The sequence below is a fragment of the Impatiens glandulifera genome, chromosome 2, assembly GCF_907164915.1.
Source record: "Impatiens glandulifera chromosome 2, dImpGla2.1, whole genome shotgun sequence".
Classification (NCBI taxonomy): Eukaryota; Viridiplantae; Streptophyta; class Magnoliopsida; order Ericales; family Balsaminaceae; genus Impatiens; species Impatiens glandulifera.
In genome coordinates, this window is record NC_061863.1 from 36,155,526 (window position 1) to 36,178,473 (window position 22,948).

The 22,948-nt window shown below is 31.0% G+C and overlaps 1 protein-coding gene across 3 annotated transcripts; it reads left to right on the forward strand.

Annotated features, from left to right (window-relative positions):
• The first annotated feature begins 13,864 nt into the window (after positions 1 to 13,864).
• LOC124926738 (serine carboxypeptidase-like 27) lies at positions 13,865 to 19,223 on the forward strand. 3 transcript variants are annotated; one of them, XM_047467024.1, is made up of 11 exons: positions 13,865 to 13,905; positions 14,207 to 14,240; positions 16,110 to 16,407; positions 16,494 to 16,589; positions 17,147 to 17,239; positions 17,309 to 17,394; positions 17,502 to 17,762; positions 17,845 to 17,972; positions 18,113 to 18,208; positions 18,701 to 18,806; positions 18,892 to 19,223. In XM_047467024.1, the coding sequence occupies exons 1-11, from the start codon at positions 13,865 to 13,867 to the stop codon at positions 19,036 to 19,038; spliced, it is 1,386 nt and encodes a 461-aa protein (XP_047322980.1). In that variant the 3' UTR covers positions 19,039 to 19,223. The 3 variants fall into 3 exon arrangements, with proteins under 3 accessions (XP_047322980.1, XP_047322978.1, XP_047322979.1); XM_047467022.1 differs by lacking the exons at positions 13,865 to 13,905; positions 14,207 to 14,240 and having other exon boundaries at positions 16,041 to 16,407; positions 17,502 to 17,793; positions 17,849 to 17,972; XM_047467023.1 differs by lacking the exons at positions 13,865 to 13,905; positions 14,207 to 14,240 and having other exon boundaries at positions 16,041 to 16,407; positions 17,502 to 17,768.
• The last annotated feature ends 3,725 nt before the right edge of the window (positions 19,224 to 22,948 follow it).

Genomic DNA, 22,948 nt, shown 5'->3' on the forward strand with positions numbered 1-22,948 from the left:
TCTACTTATCCATACCGAATATCCAGATAGCCGAAACCGACCCACCATTCTTCAAATCTCCATCATCCGAAACCGACTTCCGCCTATCATACACGTGTACTGCTTCAACCTGAAAGCAAACCTCTTCCGCGCTTGAACCTAGTTCAAGGGTTTGTGACAGGTTGTGTAGTATTGAAACCCCGGTGTTAATCTCTAACCGGATTAACCACCACCCTACGAGTGAGAACCGCTAACCGGTCCAACCCCCGGTCCACCAGCGGCGATCTAGATCCTAACATATATATATATATATATATATATATATATATATATATATATATATATATATATAACATTTAAAAATACCATTGCAACATACATCCTAGTTCATCTTTATCCAATTATTTATCATTTTAAGATAATGGAAGATATTGACATATATAATAACAAAAATTATAGTTATTTATTATATATGCTAAAAGTATTATCACAATATTATTAGAAATATTAGATAATATGATAATATTAATATCTAAAAAAGGTAGATGAGGAAACTTATTACAATATTTTACATTTTTTTTTATCTTGGTTGACCTATTTTGTTTTTAATCACACAAAATCATAATCAATATTGATGCTCTAATAAAATTGGTAAATGCTTTAATAAATATATATATAATATCTTTTTCTTAGTAAATATTTTATTTATATGTATATTTTTTTTCATCCAATTATCATAATTATAGAGATTTTTTAACCCACCAATGTACAATTGTAAGAGTCAGCTTACGATATCAAAATGTCACAAGTTCGATTTAATCTGAAAGCGCTTTGTGTTGAGCGGAGACATGTCACAAGTTCGATTTAATCTGAAAGCGCTTTGTGTTGAGCGGAGACATATAATTACGGGTGTCATGATAGTTCTCCTTACTTCAAAAAAAAATAATAATTTAATTTTGAAACTTTTTTACATTATTATTTCTCTTTAATATGTTATTTGTTGATTTGATCCAAAACTACGAAGTTCTAAGTTATTATTGGTTGAAGGCCAATAACAACACTCAAGTAAGCGATATCAATGACTCTAACCAGGCTCAGGTTGAGAGAAATGTGAACAGGTCTGAACTTAACAGCAATGAACGCACTAAGGATGATAAGATGGGCAACCAAAAGCAAGAACAGATAAGGGTAAGGAAGAAGATAGGAAAAAGAATGAAGTGGGTAAGGGTACAAGCTGGCCCTACTAACGTTGATCATATTGGTCATGTTCAGGGCACCGGTCCTAGGGATTCTGTTTTCTCAAGAATATGTCATGTTCAAAATGTCAGTCCTGGTCAGGGTATCGGTCCTGATAAAGCTGGACATAGACACACCGGTCCTAGAGCTTCTCATAAAGCTACTATTCCTAGCCATATTGACCATATTAAGCCTGGTCTTGGACTTGTTGATCATGAAACTACTCAAGCTACCGGACTTGCTACTACAGGTCCTGATGAAAAATGTGCAACCATTGCTGATCACGGCTATATTGGTCCTAATACTGGCACAAGTCCTATTATTGTGGATGATACTATTGTTGGTCCTAACTCCACCGATCCCAATACTGATCAAAGAACTGGTCTTGATGTAACTACATGTCCTAGTTCCAAAGTTTCTGAAATTCAAAGATCTATGAGACGGGGAATACTTGGCCCATATGAAACAAGCAAAATTGGATCTGAAGGCACTCCAATAGGTCGTGAGTCTACTCTTCACAGTTCTAGGAATGCAAGCAGGAACCTAAAAAACAATGTCATCAAAATTCGAAATGACATGACCCTTGGGCTCAGAGCCACCTTTCGAGATGATGAACAGGAGAATCTTGGAATAAGTAATAAAGAAGCTCTTGAGAATGGACTGAGAAATCTTGGGTTTTGTGAAATCAAAAGATCAAGTGCAGAAGAAGACAATTTGGTCTTGAATAATGCAGTGAGCCTTAATTCTGAAGTAGGGCGAATAAAAACCGATAACAAACATGAATCTAGTAGTGAAGAGGTTCAAAGTCAGAAAAGACTTACTAAAGCAGAACAAGATGAAAATCGAAGACAAAGCAGAAAGATCCTGGATCCAGAAGCTACTAAATCTATTACGGGAGAAGATGAGATCTATATGAGGCAACCCTCACTCAATGGCAATAATATTCCATGTAATCAAACTGTAGCCATTGAGGATAGTGAGGCAAGTGATGCTTATGATTTCTCTGATGAAGAGGTCCAGGACAGTCTGGAAAGTCAGGAACCCAACACTTATATTCATTCATGAATATAGTGACATGGAACATAAGGGGACTCAATGACCCTCTAAAATGTAAAGAAATCAGGAGGATCATTGAGAATCAGAAGATCACTATTATGGGTATTCTTGAGACAAAAGTCAAAAGTCGGAACGTTGAGAAGGTTAGCAAACTGTGTATTGATAGTAGCTGGGAAATCATTCACAACTCAAATGACAAAACGGGCAGAATCTGGGTTATTTGGGATAACAAAGTTGTTGAGGTGATGACTCTTTTTTCGAATGATCAAGCAATCCTGGTGGAGGTCAAAGACAGAATCACAAGAATCGTGTTTAATCTTGCTATTATCTATGGTAGCAACTCAAGCACGGAAAGAAGACTCCTCTGGAATTGTCTTAGAAACTGGATCGGTATTGATAAATCTTGGGCTGTCCTCGGTGATTACAACGTAACTAGAAACGAATCTGATCGTAGCCCAGAATCTGAAATTACTCGGGATATGATTGAATTTAATGACTACATTAGAGATATGGGTTGTATCGAGCCTACCAATTCTGGGAACTTCTTCACTTGGTCTTCTACGAGAGGGAATGAACAAATTAGAAAAAGTAGAATTGACAGATGTCTGGTAAATGAGAACTGGATTAACCAATTTCCGAGAAGTCAACTTCATGTTTTGAATCCGGGTATATCTGATCACTGCCCGATTAAATTGTTCTGGGAAAAGGAAGAAAGGTTCAAAAGGCCCTTTAAAATTTTCAATTTTTGGATGGATAACGATAAATTCAAGGGTATCCTCGAAAGCATATGGTCAACAGATGTCAGAGGTTCCAACATGTACAGGGTTTCTGAGAAGCTTAAGCTCCTGAAGAATCATCTCCAAAGCTTTGACAAGAAGAAGTTCAGCAATATCTCCAATAGAGTTCTGGCTTCTAGAGAAGAACTGGAAGAGGTTCAGAAAAAGTTATTAAGGGATGATAGTGATGAACAACTCAATGAAACAGAAAGATATGCGCTTGAAAACTTCAGGAAGCTGAGTCTGCTTGAAGAGAATTTTGTTAGACAGAAATCAAGACAGAGCTGGCTTTCGTTGGGTGACAAAAACACAGCTTTCTTCTACAGAAAATGCAAGGCTAGAAACATGAGAAACAATGTGTACAGGCTGAAGAATGATGATGGTGAATATGTTCAGGGTCAAAAGGGTGTCCAAGATCTGGCTATTGATTTCTATAAGCAGCTTATGGGTACAAGAAAGCAGCATCAAAGTCACCTGAATACCTTGTATCAATTTATTGATAGGAAAATCTCTGCAGAAGATAGTCGCGAGTTGATAAGGGTGGTCACGAAGGTTGAGGTTAAAGAAGCTCTGTTTAGTATTGATGGGAATAAAAGCCCGGGTCCTGATGGGTTTAATGCACAGTTCTTCAAAAATAATTGGTCGGTTGTGGGTAAAGATGTTACTGATGGGGTTCTGGAGTTTTTCAAAAACAGGAAGATGTTAAAGCAATGGAATACAGCGGTCCTAACCTTGATCCCCAAAACTGCGGTACCTGAGAAAGTACAAGATTTTAGACCAATTTCCTGCTGCAATGTGATTTATAAAATAATTTCAAAAATCATTTCTAAACGTTTTAAAAATGTTATAGGAAAAATAATAAATCTTAATCAATCTGCATTCATCCCCGGTAGGACAATCTTTCATAATATTTTTCTCATGCAGAGCCTATTAAAAGGCTACGGGAAAAAGAAAATATCCCCGAGAGTGGCTTTCAAAATAGATATCAAGAAAGCTTTTGACTCTGTTAGATGGGAAGCCATTCGAGACTTTTTGGTTGTTTCTGCTTTTCCTATGATTTTTATCGATTGGATTATGCAATGCGTTTCATCATCCTGCTTTGTTGTTAGCGTCAATGGAGTCCACAGAGGCTATTTCAAGGGTGAAAACGGAGTAAGGCAAGGGGACCCCCTCTCTTCTTACCTTTTCGTAGCTATCATGGCGATCTTTGAGAGCATCTTCGCGATGTTCCGAAAGAATCGTCCATACATCTTTCACCCATTCTGTGAGGTAGAGGAGGTAACACATTTATGCTTTGCTGACGATTTGTTCATTCTAGCGCACGCGGACGTTGATTCCATTAAAACTATTAGAGATGCATTAACGTTCTTTTCTGAGGTAACATGTTTAACTATTAATGAAAGCAAAAGTGTGGCATTTTATGGAGGCGTGAAGGACGAAACAAAGCAGGACATCTTCAACATCATGGGCATCAAGGAAGGCAGATTTCCCATAAGGTACTTAGGAATTTCGTTAACTGCGAAGCAGATCGAGATCTCACACTGCAAGCCGCTGATTGAAAAGGTAAAAAACACGATATCTGGCTGGGCAGCGAAAAAACTTTCTTATGCAAGGAGGATCGAACTTATCAAAACCGTGGTTATGAGAATAGTTGGCTATTGGGCGCAACAAATGGTCATTCCGAAGAAGGTAATGAAGGAACTCGACACACTGATGAGAAACTTTATCTGGGATAATAGTGGAAGAGGAGGAAAGAAAGTCAAATGGACCGCTCTCTGCAAACCGAAGGACGAGGGAGGCATCGACTTGAAGAACTGTATCGAGTGGAACAAGGCTCTAACCTTCAAGCATCTGTGGGCTTTGGAGCGCAATCAGGAGTCACTATGGATCAAATGGATGCATACGAGATTTATGAAACACGAAACCAGCATCTGGACCTGCAAAATTCACGAAGGTATGAGTTGGTCTCTAAAAAAGATTCTTAAACTAAGAAGCGATATTGCAGATCTTTATGACATCCGACTAGGGGACGGGAAAAGCACTCTATTCTGGCACGACCCTTGGTTTGAAAACCAACCTATCATCGACAAGGAGTAGTTTCAAAATACTCGTATCAGAAGAGACTGCGCAAAAGCTAAAATCAGAGACATCAAATACGGGAATTGGAACTTGCTCTTGAGAAGAATTCCAGAAGGAAAGAGGATACTTGATCATATAAGTAACATACAACTACACGACAGACCGGATATTCATGAATGGAAAGCTGAGGACAATGGAAAGCTGGTATTGAAGAAAATATGGGAGGTAATCCAGGAAAAAGCACAGAAAGTAGAATGGGCTCCTCTTGTATGGTTAACGAAGATTATCCCTCGACACTAGTTCATCCTATGGCTTGCCTTCTAGGAAAGACTCAACACACGTGATCGTATCAATAAGTATATGAGCATCCCGGACGCGAGCTGTCTTCTATGCATAGGAAATGAAGAAACCATAGATCACCTATTCGGGAGCTGTTGTATTGCTTCGGAGCTTTGGGACAGATTCTATAAAAGCCTGGAGCTGATTAGTTTCCCGAGCGAATGGAATGAAATCAAAGAAGCGGCACTACTCAAAGCCAAGGGAAATAGATTTGCAACAAGCGTGTTCAAGAGCGGCTTTGGAGCAGTGGTGTATAACATTTGGCAAAACGGAATGCAAGGGTATATGACAGAACCCGCAGGAGCATTGACGAGTTATGGAAAGATATTGTATTGGATTGCAGCGCCCTCGCGGGAACGTGGAGAGGAATTCCAAGCACGGAGCAGAACTGAAATATCTGTAGGAACTGGAATTTACCGTTTTTTAAACTCACTAGAATTGAAAGCATTGTAAACAGATAATTCATTTACGTTTTTAGCTTTTATTCAGAATGTTACGACTTCAAAATCATTCTAGGCCTGTCTAGAATGATCTCTTAAACTCGTGGTTTTTTTTCCCGTTTTTGGGAATTTTTAATGAATGACGCTAAGACGTTTTCCAAAAAAAAAGTTATTATTGGTTATTTGGTTAACAAACTACAATCATGTCAGGTCAGTTGTTACATAATAATGTCATTTGACATCCAAACTCACATTTCTCATATATATATATATATATATATATATATATATATATATATATATATATATATATATATATATATATATATATATATATATATGAGAATTGTTCTTTAATTTTAATATTTTTTAATCATTTAAAAAGTATATTTTATACTTATTTTAATCATCTAAGTGTCTAACCTAATTTTAGGTTTTTATGGTTAAAAAATACTGTTTTTTTAAAAATCAATGCTAAATAAAATTTTATCTTTATTAATTTATATTTTCTCTCTATCTCATATATATATATATATATATATATATATATATATTCGATTACAACTTTTGACATTATCTTAGGTCTTAGGTCATGAATCACCCTATGTGGACACGAATCATTAAGTTTTATCTTCAATGTTTGTGTTACTCAAACCAACATTTTTTCTATGGACGAACCATTCGATTACACATTTCGACATGATTACATGCCCTAACTCACCCTCCGTGGACGAACCCATAAGTTATCTCACCACTATTATATGTTATATATTTCAAGTCAAATTCACACTAACAAATAATAATTACTTTTAAAGGGATTTGAATCATGCTCTTAAGTATGAAATGTGAATACATTAACCTTTAGACCAAGTAAGACGTTTGAAATAATTTTATAATTTTGTGTATGTATATATATATTTTATAAGTTAACATTTATAATTGTAACTCCCAGGAATTGCTCCCCTCCGTAGCATAGCACGTGTCATGGACACATGGCAATATAGGGAATATCGCGGGGATGTTCAAGGTTCGATGCATTTCAACTTTGGTTTGTGTGCCACCAAACGTCTTTTAAAAGAAAATATTATTTTAAAATTAAAAAAAAATAAAATAATACATGGGAGCTTTGAAATTAATTATGTAAAAATAATTAATTTTGTTCAATTTTTAATAATTTGGGAGCCAAATAATAATTTGGCCAAAACCCGGTTTAAATTAATTAAATACAAATAATTTAAGAGATTATTTATTTGAAATCAGATTCGCCAAGTGATTTTTATGAAAATCAATAAAATGATACGTGTATAAACGTATTTATACCAGAATTTCTATAAAGGGTTCTTATTTTTGGTTACGCTTGGGAAATGGCTTTCGCGTTATGTCCTTCGCGCCCGTCAAATGACAGTTTTAAAATTTTAAAATAAACAAAGTCTGGCTATTTAAGATTTATTTATAACATTTATTTTCTTTAATTAGTAGTTCATGGGTCCGAAACAAAGATATGTTTAGATTGCGTAAATAAGTATACAAAATTATTTAGAAGGGTGTACCTGCGATTATAATGATATCAGAAAAATGTTAGGATTTAAAAATAAATTCCAAACAGGACCTTAACCAAAATATTGGGTTAGAAAATATCCCAAAAATATATAAATATCATTTTCTGACGTTCGGGATTATTTGAAAATGTATTCGAGTTCCAAAATTAAAAAAATAATTATGGAGTTTGAAAAGTGGAACGAAACAGACCTTAGGACTAGAGTCTTAGGGTTTGAGTTCAGTTATGGTGATCTGGGCTCAGACGAGTTTGGTCTAGACCGGGGTGGGCCGAACTAAGGCTTGGGAGTATGGGTCAAGGGACCAGAAGGCTCGGTCCTAGGTTCGAGAGGCTGGTCTCGAACTAGGACTACTCGGTCGAGGGACTAGAGGGCTCGGTCCTAAGGTTTATGAGGCTCAGTCCTAAACTCAGGCTGCTCGGTCCTAGGCTTGGGAGGCTCGGTCCCGGGTCTAGATTTCTTCGGTCGTGGACCTATGAGGCTCGGTCCTAGATCAAACTTCTTGGTCCGAGGTTAAAAACCTCAGTCGAATGTGTCGGTCCTTGATCAAGAACACCGGTCTTCGGTTTTGGTCATAAATCAAGAATACCGGTCATCGGTCTCGGTCCTAACTCAAGAACATCAATCTTTGGTCTCGGTCCGTACCGAAGATTCTCGGTCCCGGTCCTATAGGACTCGGTCTTAGGACCAAGTGTTCTTCATTTGGTATGAAGCAATTGCCGAGCTTGTAAATTTTGATACAGATCATGAAATCATGATCTGTATGTTACAAATAATTCATATGATTACGGAGAACAAAATCCTTAGCCTAAATCACGATCATTCGATCTTTACAAAAATTAATTTCTAAAAAATATTTTTATTTCTAAATTTGGGATCTCTTAAATTATGTCATTTCAAGGTCTGATTTTTATTCCATTAGCTTTTAAATGATGAATATAGATGAATACAACCAAAACAAGAACATCATTACATCGTTACAATGATTTTTGAAGATGAAATCCAAACTTAAAAATTTCAAAAACACAATTTGATAAACATGATCAAAACGATGTTACTATGATTGAGAAATCATCTCAATATGTTTACAAACATGTTAGACAACTATTTGAATCAAAATTAAAGCCTAAAAGCTTAAGAACACTAATTTCAAAAATCCAGATTTTTAAACTGATTTTTCGAAATTCTTATTTTAAGTTGATTTGTTCCAATTTCTTTCAACATAAAGTAATACATGATATAGGGAGTGATTTTAAATAAAGAGATCACATAATTAAATCCTAGAACAGATCAAACTTATTAAACTTGAAAATTTTGAAAATTTTCACCAATTGAATTACAGAGGTTCTGAATTCATACCAACAGTTGGAGAACACTCTTAGGAGCTGTTGGAAGCTTTCCAGAAGCTTGAATCAAAGTTGGGATCATCGAAGATGGTTTTCACAAAAACTAGTTATTGACTGAAATTTAAAACTTTGATTTCTATTGTAATATGAGTGAATTGTTTGATGGTTTTATTAAGAAATCCTAAGAGACTATTTATACTAACTTTAGGTCGATTGAAGAAGCTCAATTCAAGTCCAATTTTACCATCTCCGTTCTTATCCCTAATCTTATCTCAAACTGTGGCAGTCTAGCTAGGGAATATGATAAGGTTTCTAGGTTTAGGGGTATTACTTGCGGGGATAAGACGAGCACATGGAAGAAAAATGGAGGGATAAGGATGACTGTAGGCGGAGATAAACATTCTGGAAGAATTATCGCCGATCAGTTGCGATTCCTGCGAGCGTCCTGCATCGCCGGAAGAAGACAAGTTGAAACGTCTTCGTTTCGTGGCGCCATTAGGCGTTCCGTCTTGTTCGTCAACGTTTGAGGGATCTGGGCTAACGGGGTTAGTCCATCCCGTTAGTTGATCTAGTGGAGCAGGCGCGCGCTGACTTTGTTACACCCGGTTGTGTGACGCGTTTCTGAGGAATTGGTGAATATCCAACGCTAATCCGATGGATAAGAATCTGGCTGCATCAATTAAAAATAATTTTAGCTGCACCAGATTATCAATTTTATTTTTAATAAAAAAATGTTATTTGAAATCAAATTTTAACCAATTTTCTTGCGTTTTTCTTCACTAAAATTCCACAAAAAAATATTTTTAGAAGTATAAAAAAAGTTATGTTCATTATTTATATTTTTGGGTATTTTGGATATTTATTTAATTGTTTTAAACCAACCATAAATTATATATAATTTATGTTTAAAATCATAATTAAATATTTTCAACACCTTTTTGAGTTTAATTTGGGTTAAATAGATACAATATTTTAACCTCAAATTATGTTTTGGATTTTTATTTATTTATCATAATTAGGGTTTAATTATCACAATAATTAACCCTTATTTTGGTTTTAATTACTCTTTTAGTTATTTTAAATTTAAAATATTATTAAAAATAATAATATTATTTATAAAATAGGGTGTCAAATTTTCATTTTTACAGTAACTAATGTATTTTTTATTTTCCATCTCATCATAATTTATCTTTTAATTTTTTTTAATTTATAATATTTATATATATATATATATATTTGATTAAATATTTGGGCATGATCATATGCCCTAAATCACCCTATGTAAATGAACCATTAAGTTTTCTAATAAGTATTTGTGTTACCTTCTGCTTCATCCACCACTATAATATGGATAAATTCAAACCCACGTATAATAATTATTTTTGAAAGTTTCAAACATAGGCCTTGTTTGGTTCTGAGTTTTTTAAAAAACCAAGAGAGAGAAAGATTGGATGATGGGTGATGATTTTGAGAAATTAATGATTAGTTTTGGTAGAAAGACTTAAAGGGTATTGATATATATAAATAAAATAAAAAATAATAATTTAAAATAGAAGGTATTTTTGTATTTTAGTTAATAATATAAGTGATGTGATTGATGAGAAGTGATTGATTGTAAAATGAATTTTGTATGAGTTGTTTAAATAACCCAAAGAGAAGAAGGGCATAGTCTTAAGTATGTAATGTGAATAATAATTAAGTTTGAAATTATTTTATAATTTGTTTGTATGTATATATATTTTTCTAAACTAGATTTTGTAATATATATATATATATATATATATATATATATATATATATATATATATTTGTTTTTTTTTTATTTTTTAATAAATATTTATTATTTTAATAAATTTTAATTAATATTTTATTTTTAAAATTTATTAATTTTGAGATTATATATATATATATATATATATATATATATATATATATATATAATATATATGAGAACGATAAACTCAACTAAATTTTCAATGAAAACAAGTTTATGAATACAATGTGTAAAAACAAGTCCATGAATACGATGTGCCTTACCACGTTGTCTCTACGTCTTGAAACGCACATTTCGGGTCTCAAAACGCTCATTTTGGGTCCTCATTTTGGAACCATAATTTTTTTTGTCTCGAAACGAAAGTTTCGGGATCTAAAATGAGCGTTTCAATAAGTTTTTAATTTTTTTTCACTCTCTTACCCACATGCATTTCATGATATTTTAAAAATTTTCTCTCTCCTATCTACATGACATGCCACTTCAATTCGTGCACTTGTTTTCTTTGAAATTTTCTTTGAGATTATCATTTTTCATAATATATATAAATAAAGAATTGTTATTGCTGAGTTTTTAATATTTTGTTTTAAATATATATTACTTCAATTTTTTATATTATTAATTATTCAAAATATATATGAGTAATGATAGAGAAGCAAAAAGATTTATAACGAAGTGACGTGGAAAGGTTGACTAGGTGACTAATTATAATTTCAAATATTTATTTATCTCTTATTCATTAATAATTTATTTTTTATTTCTTCAATCTTTATTAATAATTTATTTATATTATTAATTTGTAAATATATATGTTTATATATATGTTTATTATTTAACTTATTTATTTATAAAAAAATTAAAATAATAATAAGGACAATAATAAATTAAATAAATAAATAACATAATATATATAAATAAAGAATTGTTAATAAATATATATATTATCTGTGTTTTAAAATATTTAATAAATATTTATTATTTTAATATATTTAAGTTAAAATTTTATTTTTAAAATTTATTAATTCTTGAAGTTGATTATATATATATATATATATTAATTTTATTATATTATATTAAAATAATAAATATTTTATTTTATATATTTTAGAAATACAAATATATATATTTAAATAATTAATAATATAAAAGTTGAATATATATATATATATATATATATATATATATATATATATATATATATATATATATATATATATATATATATATATATTTGTTAAGGATGAGTTTAATTAATTCTAAAGAAATATAGCTTTTTATATTAACTTATTTTTTTTTTGTTTTTTTATTATAATAATAAATATAAATAAATAAAAGTAATATTTCAAAATTTATTTAAAACAAAATATAAAAATACCATTATTAATATTAGATAAATTAATAGGACCACCAAACTGACTTATTATCACTCGATAAATTAACCATAAATTTCAATGTTATCACCTCTTATTCATCAGTCTCATCGTAACTTCACACTTTCACATTTACATTTCTCTTATTTCTTGACAAATCAACCACCAATTTCAATCAATCTCTAATCTCATGACTTTACGATTTTTTGTTACCAACATATTTATTCATTGACAAACCAATCACCAATTCTAATGTTACCGGCCTCTATATTACATTTTTAATTTTATTTTTAACAATTACAACTTGTCTCTATAATGAAAAAATATGATCGATAAAATGAGAAGAAATTATGATGATAAACATAAGAATAAGAAAAATAAAAAAAATTAATTTAAGAGCATTAAAATGTATCCCAAAGATGATTTTCACAATTACATGAATTTATGATAAAAAATTTAAATTATTAAAGATGAAAAACGAATAAAATATAAACAAATATAATTAGGGTTAATGATATAAAAGGCTATAATAAGAATAAATAAAAATGAGACTCATATTAATAATAAAACGTTTATTAGAAAAAAATAATATATTATTATATTAAATATAATATGGAGAGAGAAAAAATTATTATATTATATATAATAGAGAGAAATAAGTAATATATATTATTATATAATATGGGGAGAGAGAAAATTGGGGCCTATGTAATTGTATTGGTTGCATTACCCTTAGGCCTTTCAAGTTTATGGGCCTTAGGCCTTTCAAGTTTATGAGCGGGTCAACTACGATCCGACTCAAGTATTTATATATATACTTTTACATATATATCTAAATTAACCATAACTCTTCACCCGACAAAGCAAACAAATTCAAATTAAGCATTATTATATGTATTAGTTAGTTAAAATTTTGATCAAAATTTTCTACTAAACATAATTGATTTAGATTTTTTTACCAAATAAAAAAAAATATATTCTTATAATAAATATGCTCACAAGTAATGTCTTGTGCCAATTTTTCTATTTATTTATTTATGTTTCTTTTAGGAATTTTTCATTTTTGTGACATCAACTACACCATTCTAATGGAAAAAGTCCACCTCATAATAAAAATAAATTGTTGTGCTACCTTTCGTCGAATAAAAGACTTCTATTGGAGAATAATTATAGTCTTACTAAAATTAGTATTTTATTTGTATAGTGGTGGAATACATTTTTCACACCTCCAGTCATACTAAAATTAATATTTTATTTGTATTGTTGTGGAATGCATTTTTCACACTTCCATCGAATAATATATTAGGCCTGTTTGAAAATATCCAGATGAATTTGATTTTGGGTTAAAGTTGTATATATTTTATAGTGTTTAAAAATAAATACAATTTAGTTTGGACCAACATATGAGAAATTAAATAGACTTAAATTAATAGTCATATTTTTTTTTAAAAACAAACTACTTTGAGCGTGAATTTTAGATCGTTCATTGAACTTCTTCTTGGTGAGTCATCTCTACTTCATTTGTCATGTTCTACTTTTTGCACGGTTTCATCTCTTGCTATTTGTGTTCAGACTGTGATTTCTTTGCTCGCTTTATTCCATTCTTTCATACGTTATTTAAATCGTTTGAAGGTTTTGAAAGAGTAAAAATTTAAATATATCAAATCTTGTTTGGTCTACTCTTCTCACATATTTTGCTTTTTATGTCTTTTTACGATCCAATGTGCAGTTAGATTTTTGGTTCTAGGAATCCATTTGATTATGTATTCCTAATTTTGTTGAAGATATTGATGTATGTCACGACGGATCAGTTTGGTTTGTTAGTAGGAGAAATTGTTCCTATGATTTATATCATTAATACTTCTTAACCATCTGAAAGAATTTGAACGTCATTGAGTCCCAAGCCTTTGGCGGCGATGATCGCAAGTTTGATTGCATCCATTTCAACGATGATATCGTTTCTTCCATCAATTTATTTTGTCTTGCTAGCAAATAATTCCTTTTATATACTAATAATGACTGCAATATGACTTGTCTTTGCATCATTGTTATTGATTGTGTCAGTATGTGCAATTGATGTGTTATTCTAGACCTGAATTTTAACTTTTGTTTGAGATTTTGTTGTTGTGGATAATTCAAAGATATTTGCATTCTAAAAAGAGTGTTCTCTTCTACAATTAGGTTCAAAATTCTGCCCATGTTCGTTTTATGTCTTTGGAAATAAAGTTATTCATTGCTTTCTAAATTTGTTATCAAAGACGAGAAATATATTCATTTCTCTCGTCTCCTTTATTTAAATTGTGACCAATTCAATCTTGAAAATTAAAATTAGCTATGTCAGGATGTGTGGTATGCAAATTTATTTTTTTGCCAAACTTCTTTAACAAACATGCATTTGATTTAAACATGTCTAGTTGTTTCATGGTTAGATTGATATTTTGTGCATAGTAAGTCATTTTTAAAATTTATGCTAGCAAGATTGATCTTCGTTGCAATTGCTTTTTTCACATCTCTTCACATAATTTTTATTTTATTTTTGGAGCACATTTTAAATCTCAAATATCTTTTCAGATTTTATTTTGACTATGTTCTAAATGATTTAAGATTTCTACTAAACAGAGTCGGCTCCGAGTTTTGGACTGCCCCAGCCCCCGATTAATAAAAGTTGATTTTTTTGTTGCTCTGAGACTAGTTTAAAAAATTAATAAAAATATTGTTTTTTGATGAGATTTAAACTCGTAACAAAATAATTTTTTTAATTTGTAACTTGAACCACTAAACTATAACATTTTATATTTAAATAAAGTTATATTTATCTAAATATTTTATATATTTAATTAAATGGGTTGTCTTATGAAGTGAACTGTCTTCTCTGGAGGATTTGCTGGTTTGTTGAGCTATTTATCTTCATCTTCATTGACAATATAAATGTGAAAAAATTATTTAATAGTTCTTTATCCTATATCTTAAGTAGAGTTGAGTTTGAACGTATTAATATTATTTAATTTCTATATACTATATTTAATTGAACCATATATATTTATTTTCTTATATATATATATATATATATATTTACTAAGGTAGAAAATTAAAATTTAAGAGAATTGAAGTGTATAAACTAACTTAACATTATTTAAAAATTAGTATTTTGTGATTATCACAATTACTAAAAATATTTTTATTTGACATAGGAAATATGTCATCAAAGTATATGAAACTTTTTTTTTTACATAAAAAGTGGATAACAAGTAATTTTTATAAAAATTTTGATAAAATTAAGGAAAAAAGTTTTGATTTATTCATATGTTTCTTTTAAGAATTTTCCATTTTTGTAAGAGCAACCAAACCACACTGTTCTAATGAAAAAGTCCACTTAATAATAAAATTAAATTATTGTGCTACCTTTCTTAGTCGAATAAAAGACTTTTTTTTTTTTCTTTCTATAATGAATTATAGTCTTACTAATTAGTATTTTATTTGTAATTTAGTGGAATACATTTTTCAAACCTTCATCTAAAAATATATTAATTAAGCCTAATACCTGAAATTGGAGTCTAGTTGTATTCTCAACCGATAAATACTAATAATTTTTTAAGTATATATATAACTAAAATATATTTTACAACATTATTTCATTTAAAATTAATATTTAAAAAAAATATTTTTAAAACAATTTTTTTTAAGCATCTCAATTCGCACCTCTGAGGCCTTGTTCGGATTTGAGTTTTCCAAATAATCCAACCAAATCAATTATCACTTCATTCCCCCTCTCATTCTTCAAATCAATCGAGTCATTAGTCAAAATACTAAAATACCATTTATTTTAAATTATAATTATTTATTTTATTTATATATATCAATACCCTTTAAGTTTTTTTACCAAAAAAATATTATCATTTCCTCAAAATCATCACAAATCATTACCAATAATCATTTTTCTCTCTCTCCAGACTATTTAAATAAGCTGGACCGAACAAGCCCTAAGTTCCTTTGCAGTTGCCAGTTGCTATAAATGCACTTTTTTTGGGGCTAGATAATATAGACTCCTCTATTTTCATTGGCATTTGCGATTCTTGTTTCTGGGTTTCATCTATGAAGAACTTATTTCTCTGTTTGTTGCTCCTTCTCTTCATGGGTAGTTCTCATTCTTTGTACAAAGATGAAGAACAAGAGAGAGATAGAATTACATTATTACCTGGGCAACCAACAAATGTTGGATTTTCTCAATACTCAGGTTATGTAACAGTTAATGATGAATCTGGTAGAGCTTTGTTTTATTGGTTGGTTGAGGTTCCATTCGCAAAGGGAATAATTCATCAGTCAAAACCTCTGGTTTTGTGGCTTAATGGTGGACCTGGATGTTCTTCTTTAGCTTATGGTGCTGCTGAAGAGATTGGACCTTTCTTTATACATCCTGATGGGAAGACTCTTTACATCAATCCTTATTCTTGGAATAATTGTATGTCATATTAGTTTTCAATAACAGAGCACTGTTTCCTTTTCATGTTCTTCATTTGATTTTTGTTTGTTTGGTTCAATTTTCAGTGGCCAATTTGCTTTTCCTAGACTCACCAGCTGGTGTTGGTTTTTCTTATACAAACACTACTTCTGATTTATACACGGCCGGGGACAAAAAGACAGGTAAAAAACATTTGAATTTGAAATGTCGAATTAGTTAGGTGTCTTAAAAGAAACCAAATGAAAATATGTATTTTTAATATGTAAGTTGATAGATAAAAATGTGGAACTAATGATAAGAAAATGTTTTTTAAACTATTTTACCTTTATAATGCTACATATGTTGTTTTTAAAATGCTCTAATTAAATTACCTAGTTAATTCTATCATAATTTATCAAATTAAACTAGATTTTATAGTTTAGTTTGAGGCATCCAAGTGATTTTAAGTAAATAATAGCTAGTTTGATGTTGGATTATTTGAAAAAGCTAGGTTATGAATCAAAATCTTGCTAGGTTAAAAAGTTGTTCATATGAGATGAAATTATTTGAGTTAAATTATTAAAATGTTTTTATATTTTAGTATGAATTAAGTGTTTTTGATAGTTTAAAAAATAGGTGACTTTGATTATTATTATTATATTTTAAATAATCAAATAAATCATGATCAAACAAGCTCTAAATCAAAATTTATCTATGGATGAAGATTTTTTTTCCATTCATCTGATTGCATTGAATTCAGCTGAAGATGCATACACATTTCTAGTCAATTGGATCGAGAGGTTTCCGCAATACAAACACCGCGATTTTTACATCGCCGGAGAAAGCTATGCAGGTTTTTATTTTATTTTTATTGGAAATATTAATATGCTTATTATTGTTAAAAAAAATGATTTGTTTTCAGGTCATTATGTTCCTCAGTTGTCTCAACTGATTTATGAAAGAAACAAAGGGATTAAGAATCCAGTTATTAATTTCAAAGGTTTCTTGGTATGTATTATTTTTAATCAAAAGGTTTTGATCTCATATATATATACATATAAACATGCTTAAAATTGAAAAGAAAGGTGATTATAAATTTATAATTTGAATTATAGGTGGGAAATGCTGTTATAGATGATTATCATGATTTTGTTGGTACATTTGAATATTGGTGGACACATGGATTGATTTCCGATTCTACGTTCAAATTTCTTCAAAAAACATGCGATTCTGTTTCTTTACAACATCCATCGAATGATTGTACAAAAGCTCTCGATGTTGCCCAATGGGAAATGGGGAATATTGATCGATATAGCATTTACACTTCTCCATGCAATAATTCTTCATCTTTAAAGACTAACCTTAGAGGACATTACGTAAGCGTATCAAATAATTTAAATCATCAACTAAAATACTTATTTGATTTGATTTAATATACATTATGTTTGTTTTTTCTAGCCATGGATGTCGAGAGCTTATGACCCATGTACAGAAAGATACTCAGAAACTTACTTCAATCTGCCTGAAGTTCAAAAGGCATTGCATGCAAATATAACCGGTATAAACTATCCATGGAAGACGTGTAGGTATAAATATATTATATATGACATTTGATTTATGTATTTGGAAATGTTCTCGGTACATAAACATAAACAAAAGTGTTTTCAAATTGGACAATTAACAACTAATGGTTAATCCTTTTGTCTCGTTTATGGATTTTTCTTAGTGATATTGTTGGAAACAACTGGGGAGACTCCCCGGTTTCAATGCTTCCTATTTATCAAGAACTTATAGCTGCTGGTTTGAGAATATGGGTATTTAGGTATAATCATAATCTCTTCCCTTTTCTTCTTATGAGATTTTTCGATTACGTGAATAGTTAAATACAACTAATGACAAGATGATTGTCGTAATTAGGCTATCAAAACGAATATATCAATACAAATTGTGAGGAAGAATTGCAAAAAAATAAACATTATAAAATCTCTATTCTCGAAATTATTAAAAGAGCTCGAATCAACCTTAAGCTTCAAATCACCTTCCTTCAATTTTCTACCATAAGAATTCTCCAAATCTCTTGTGTATATTTTTTTCTTCATTGTGACTACTCTCACATCTAACAACTTACAACTTTGGCCACTATTTATTTGAAACAATTACTAATTATAATACAAATAATTTAAATACAAGTCTTGAGCAAGTTTATTGAGTAACTCATCTAAAACATAGTTGACAAACAAAGTTCACTATTTTTTACATAGTCTAATCTTTATTTTAGTCTCGTGGTTATAAAATTTAATTATTTATGTTTCAGTGGAGACGCTGATTCAGTGGTTCCGGTGACTGCGACTCGATATTCCATCGATGCGTTGAAGCTCCCAACTATAACCAATTGGTACCCATGGTATGACAATGGAAAGGTGAGCCCCCAAAAAACAAAAAATTTGATGAAAGAAAAATATGTAATTTTTTTTTTAAATTTTAACTTTGTGGTAATCATGTTAGGTTGGTGGGTGGAGCCAAGTTTACAAAGGGTTGACTCTAGTAACGGTTACAGGAGCAGGGCATGAGGTTCCTCTTCATCGGCCTCAACAAGCCTTTACTCTTTTCAGGTCCTTTTTGGAGGACAAACCTATGCCTTATTCTGGTTGAAAATTTACAGTTAGATTCAGTTCAATTGTGAACTCTATGTGAGGAGAAAGGATATGAAATAAAATAAAGCATAAATAAAAAGTATAAAAACTTGATTTATTTTGGGTTGGAGTTAAATTATATAAATGGAGCCCTTCATTAAATTGTTAGCAAATGCTTTGTTGATCTTAGACTATTATCCATTATAAGAACATTTGAGAATCTTATTGAAAAAGGTTGAAACTTTGAACTATTTCTGAATATATTTTCTCATAATATGATAATGAATGTTTTATTTATGTAGAAGGTTATTTAGAAATAAATTATTTTTTCCTGAAAATTTATTATTTAATAAATAAAGTGAATTACTTGAATTAATTTATCGTGTATTCTTTTTAAGGATTAATTCTCATTATTTAACCCATTTGAAATTATATATAAGAAATTAGTTAATAAATAATACAAAATTAATTAAAATAAGTGATGATATTAAATTATAAAAACTTTTTACAAATTTAAAATTCCCAATGAATAAGATCTAACAATACTTCAATTTATTGAGAGTCACTCAAATCGTGGTCCTCGGTCCTAGTTGAGAGTCGTGGTCCTCGGTCCTAGTTGAAGAACACCGGTCCTACTCAACGGTCTTGATAGAAAATTGTCGGTCCTGGTAAATTTTTACCGTTCCTGAACCATGGTCCTGAGTCCGTTTCCTCGGTCCTAGGCTAAAACCTTAGGACTGAATATTCTTATTTCAGTTCAAAATTTCAGAAGTCCATAACTTTTGATTGGGATCATGAAATCATGGTCCGTAAGCTACAGTAAGTTCATATGATCATGAAGAACAAAATTCCAAACACAAATCACGATTTTGAAGTCCTTACAAAGATCAATTTTAATACACCATTTCTAGGTCAAATTTTGGGATCTTTTAAATTAGGCCATTTTAAGGTCTGATTTTTGTTCCATTAGTTTTGAAATTATGAATATAGTTGATCTAAACCTAAATAAGAACATCATAACATCGTTAGAACAGTTTTTTGAAGATTGAATCAAAATCCAAAAAATTTCAAAAACTTTATTTGATCAAACATGATTAAAGTGATGAAATAGTTGCTTGGAATTCATCCTAACATGTTAACAAACATGTATAACAACTAATTGGATAAAAAATCCGAATTAAATCAAGAACAAAGAGTTTCAAAAATCCAATTTTCAAGCTTTAATTTTCAAATTTCATATTACAGTTGCTTAGAAATCATTTAAACATGTTTACAAACATTTATAACAACTATCTGGATAAAAAAAAAATCCATATTTAAACCAAGAACACAAATATTTTAAAAAATCAGTATTGAAGCTTTATTTAAAAAAAAAATTGATTCAGGTTGATTTCATCGATTCTCTTTCAACAAAAAGTGAATACATGATATATATATATATATATATATATATATATATATATATATATATATATATATATATATATATATATATAAATAATGATTCTCAACAAAAAAACATCACATAATCAAGCATAAGAACATGATCAAACAAGAAAATTTGAAAAAAAATTATTTTTTTCAATCACAAATTGTGATACAAACGATATGGATGCATACCAACAGTGGGAGAACACTCTTGGGGTGTGTTGGTAGCTATTCAAGAGCTTGGATTGAAGCTTGGATCGTCGGAACGAGTTTTGACAAAAACCAGTTCGCTGAAATTTTCAAAGCTTTGATTCGGAGATGAAATCCGGTGATTGATGTGTTATTATTTGATGATCTTGTCTACAGACCATGGGGGAGTATTTATATGGTAGATAGGTCGATTGAGGAAGGTTAATTTGAGACAATTTTACCCCCTGACGAACTTATCCCTAATCTTATCTCTGGCAGCTGACAGCCTTATCCATGATAGAATAAAGCCTGTAGATAGAAGGGTATCGTTGGCGTTGACGAGAGGATCATTTGGCCGAAAAAATCAAGGTATTTGATCGCCTATGGAGGAAGCTAGAGCTTCTGGAAGATCAGACGTCGACAAGGTCGCGAGCGCAGCGTTTCAGGGAAGAAGACAGTTGAAACTACGTCATTTCGGCTAACGACGTCCTGCGTTCCATTGGCGGTCAAAGGTTTGACTAACGGGGTTAACTGAAGAACAACGGTCGCGGTCCTCAATCCCAGCTGAAGAACATTGGTCCTACTTCACGGTTCTGGTAGAAAAACTTCGGTCCTACTCCACAGTACTGGAAAATGTTACCGGTCCTGACCTATTTTCCTTGGTCCGTTTCCTCGGTCTTAGGGTAAAACCTTAGGACCGAATGTTCTTATTTTGGTCTAAAATTTCAGAAATCCATAACTTTTGCTTAATATCATAAAATTATGATCCGTAAGCTACAATAAGTTCATATGATCATGAAGAACAAAAGCTTTAACATAAATCACGATTTTGAAGCTCTTATAAGGATCAATTTTAAAATACGATTTCAAGGTCAAATTTTTGGATCTTTTAAATTCGGCCATTTTAACATGAATACGATTTTTGTTTTACAAATAACTCCCGGTTTTCTCCATTTGAAGAAAACCGAGAGTTATATGAAAACTCTCAATTTTTCCACAAAGAGGAAAACCGAAAGTTTTCTAATAACTCTCGGTTTTCTACATTTGAAGAAAACCGAGAGTTATTAGAAATCTCTCGATTTTTCCACAAAGAGGAAAACCGAAAGTTATATGAGAACTCTCGGTTTTTCTCTTTGTGGAAAAACCGAGAGTTTTCATATAACTCTCGGTTTTCTTTAAATGGAGAAAACCGAGAGTTATTTGTAAAACTCTCGGTTTTTCCATTTGAAGAAAAACCGAGAGATTTCAATATTACTTTCGGTTTTTTCCCGTAAATTTTTAAAAATGTGCTGATTATTTTGCTCGCAACCAAAACCTCGCAACCAAAACCTGTTCAGCCAAACCAATATATCAATAATAAAAGAAATGACACATACATTAAACGATCACATTAAATGATCATTATCATTACAAAATTCGCAACCAAACTAATAATCCGAACAATCTGTTATAAATTCAAATTGACACAACTACTAATGAAAACATGTTTTGAATCGAAAAAACCAATGACAACGTACTAGAATTAGCTTGTGGGGGGGGGGAGGAGGTGGTTGTTGCCTCATACACAATTCGATTCTCTCGATTCTTGCATTCATCTCTAATTTCTCCCTCTCCATTCTTGTCACAATTTCTTCCTTTTCCTCTTGCATCTCTTCAATTTTGCGCATTCTTTCTTCATCCCTCTTCTCCAGTTCCTCCAGCTTGAGCTTCATTATTTGATTCTCTTCTAACAATCGCTCATTGTTTCGCTGTGAACTGTTTCCACTTCGACGATCCTCACGAAAGTGTATGGGCCGGATGCCTGATCCCATTCTGAACACTACCCCGTGTTTTTGTTGTCCGAACACCCTCTCCGTCAATTCAAAATCCGATATTCCCGGTTCGTTACTAACAACCTCCTCCATATCAACCTGCACAATTGAAATAAAGTATCATTTCTATAATAAAAAACTAGGCATATTCAATTCACTTACAATTTTCTCTTGCACGTGTTCGTCCGGGACGGGTGTTGGGTTTTCTTTTGTCGGTTTTGGGGTACGGGTCCTCTTGAATACTTCAATGACAAACGGTGCCCGTCCCATTTCAACCGCCTGTTGAAATAAATGATTTATATAATTAATAACAATCTTTAGATTAAGTTATTACAAATAATGTACTTACCAACTCTTCTTCAATTTGTGCAAACGGTCTACTTCCCGTTCGATGTGGGAATTTCAGCTTCTTCCTGTTAATAATATTTGTACGACTGTTTTTCTGTATTTGAAATAAAAATGAAGTTAAATTAATTAATATCAACTTTTATTTGAATTATG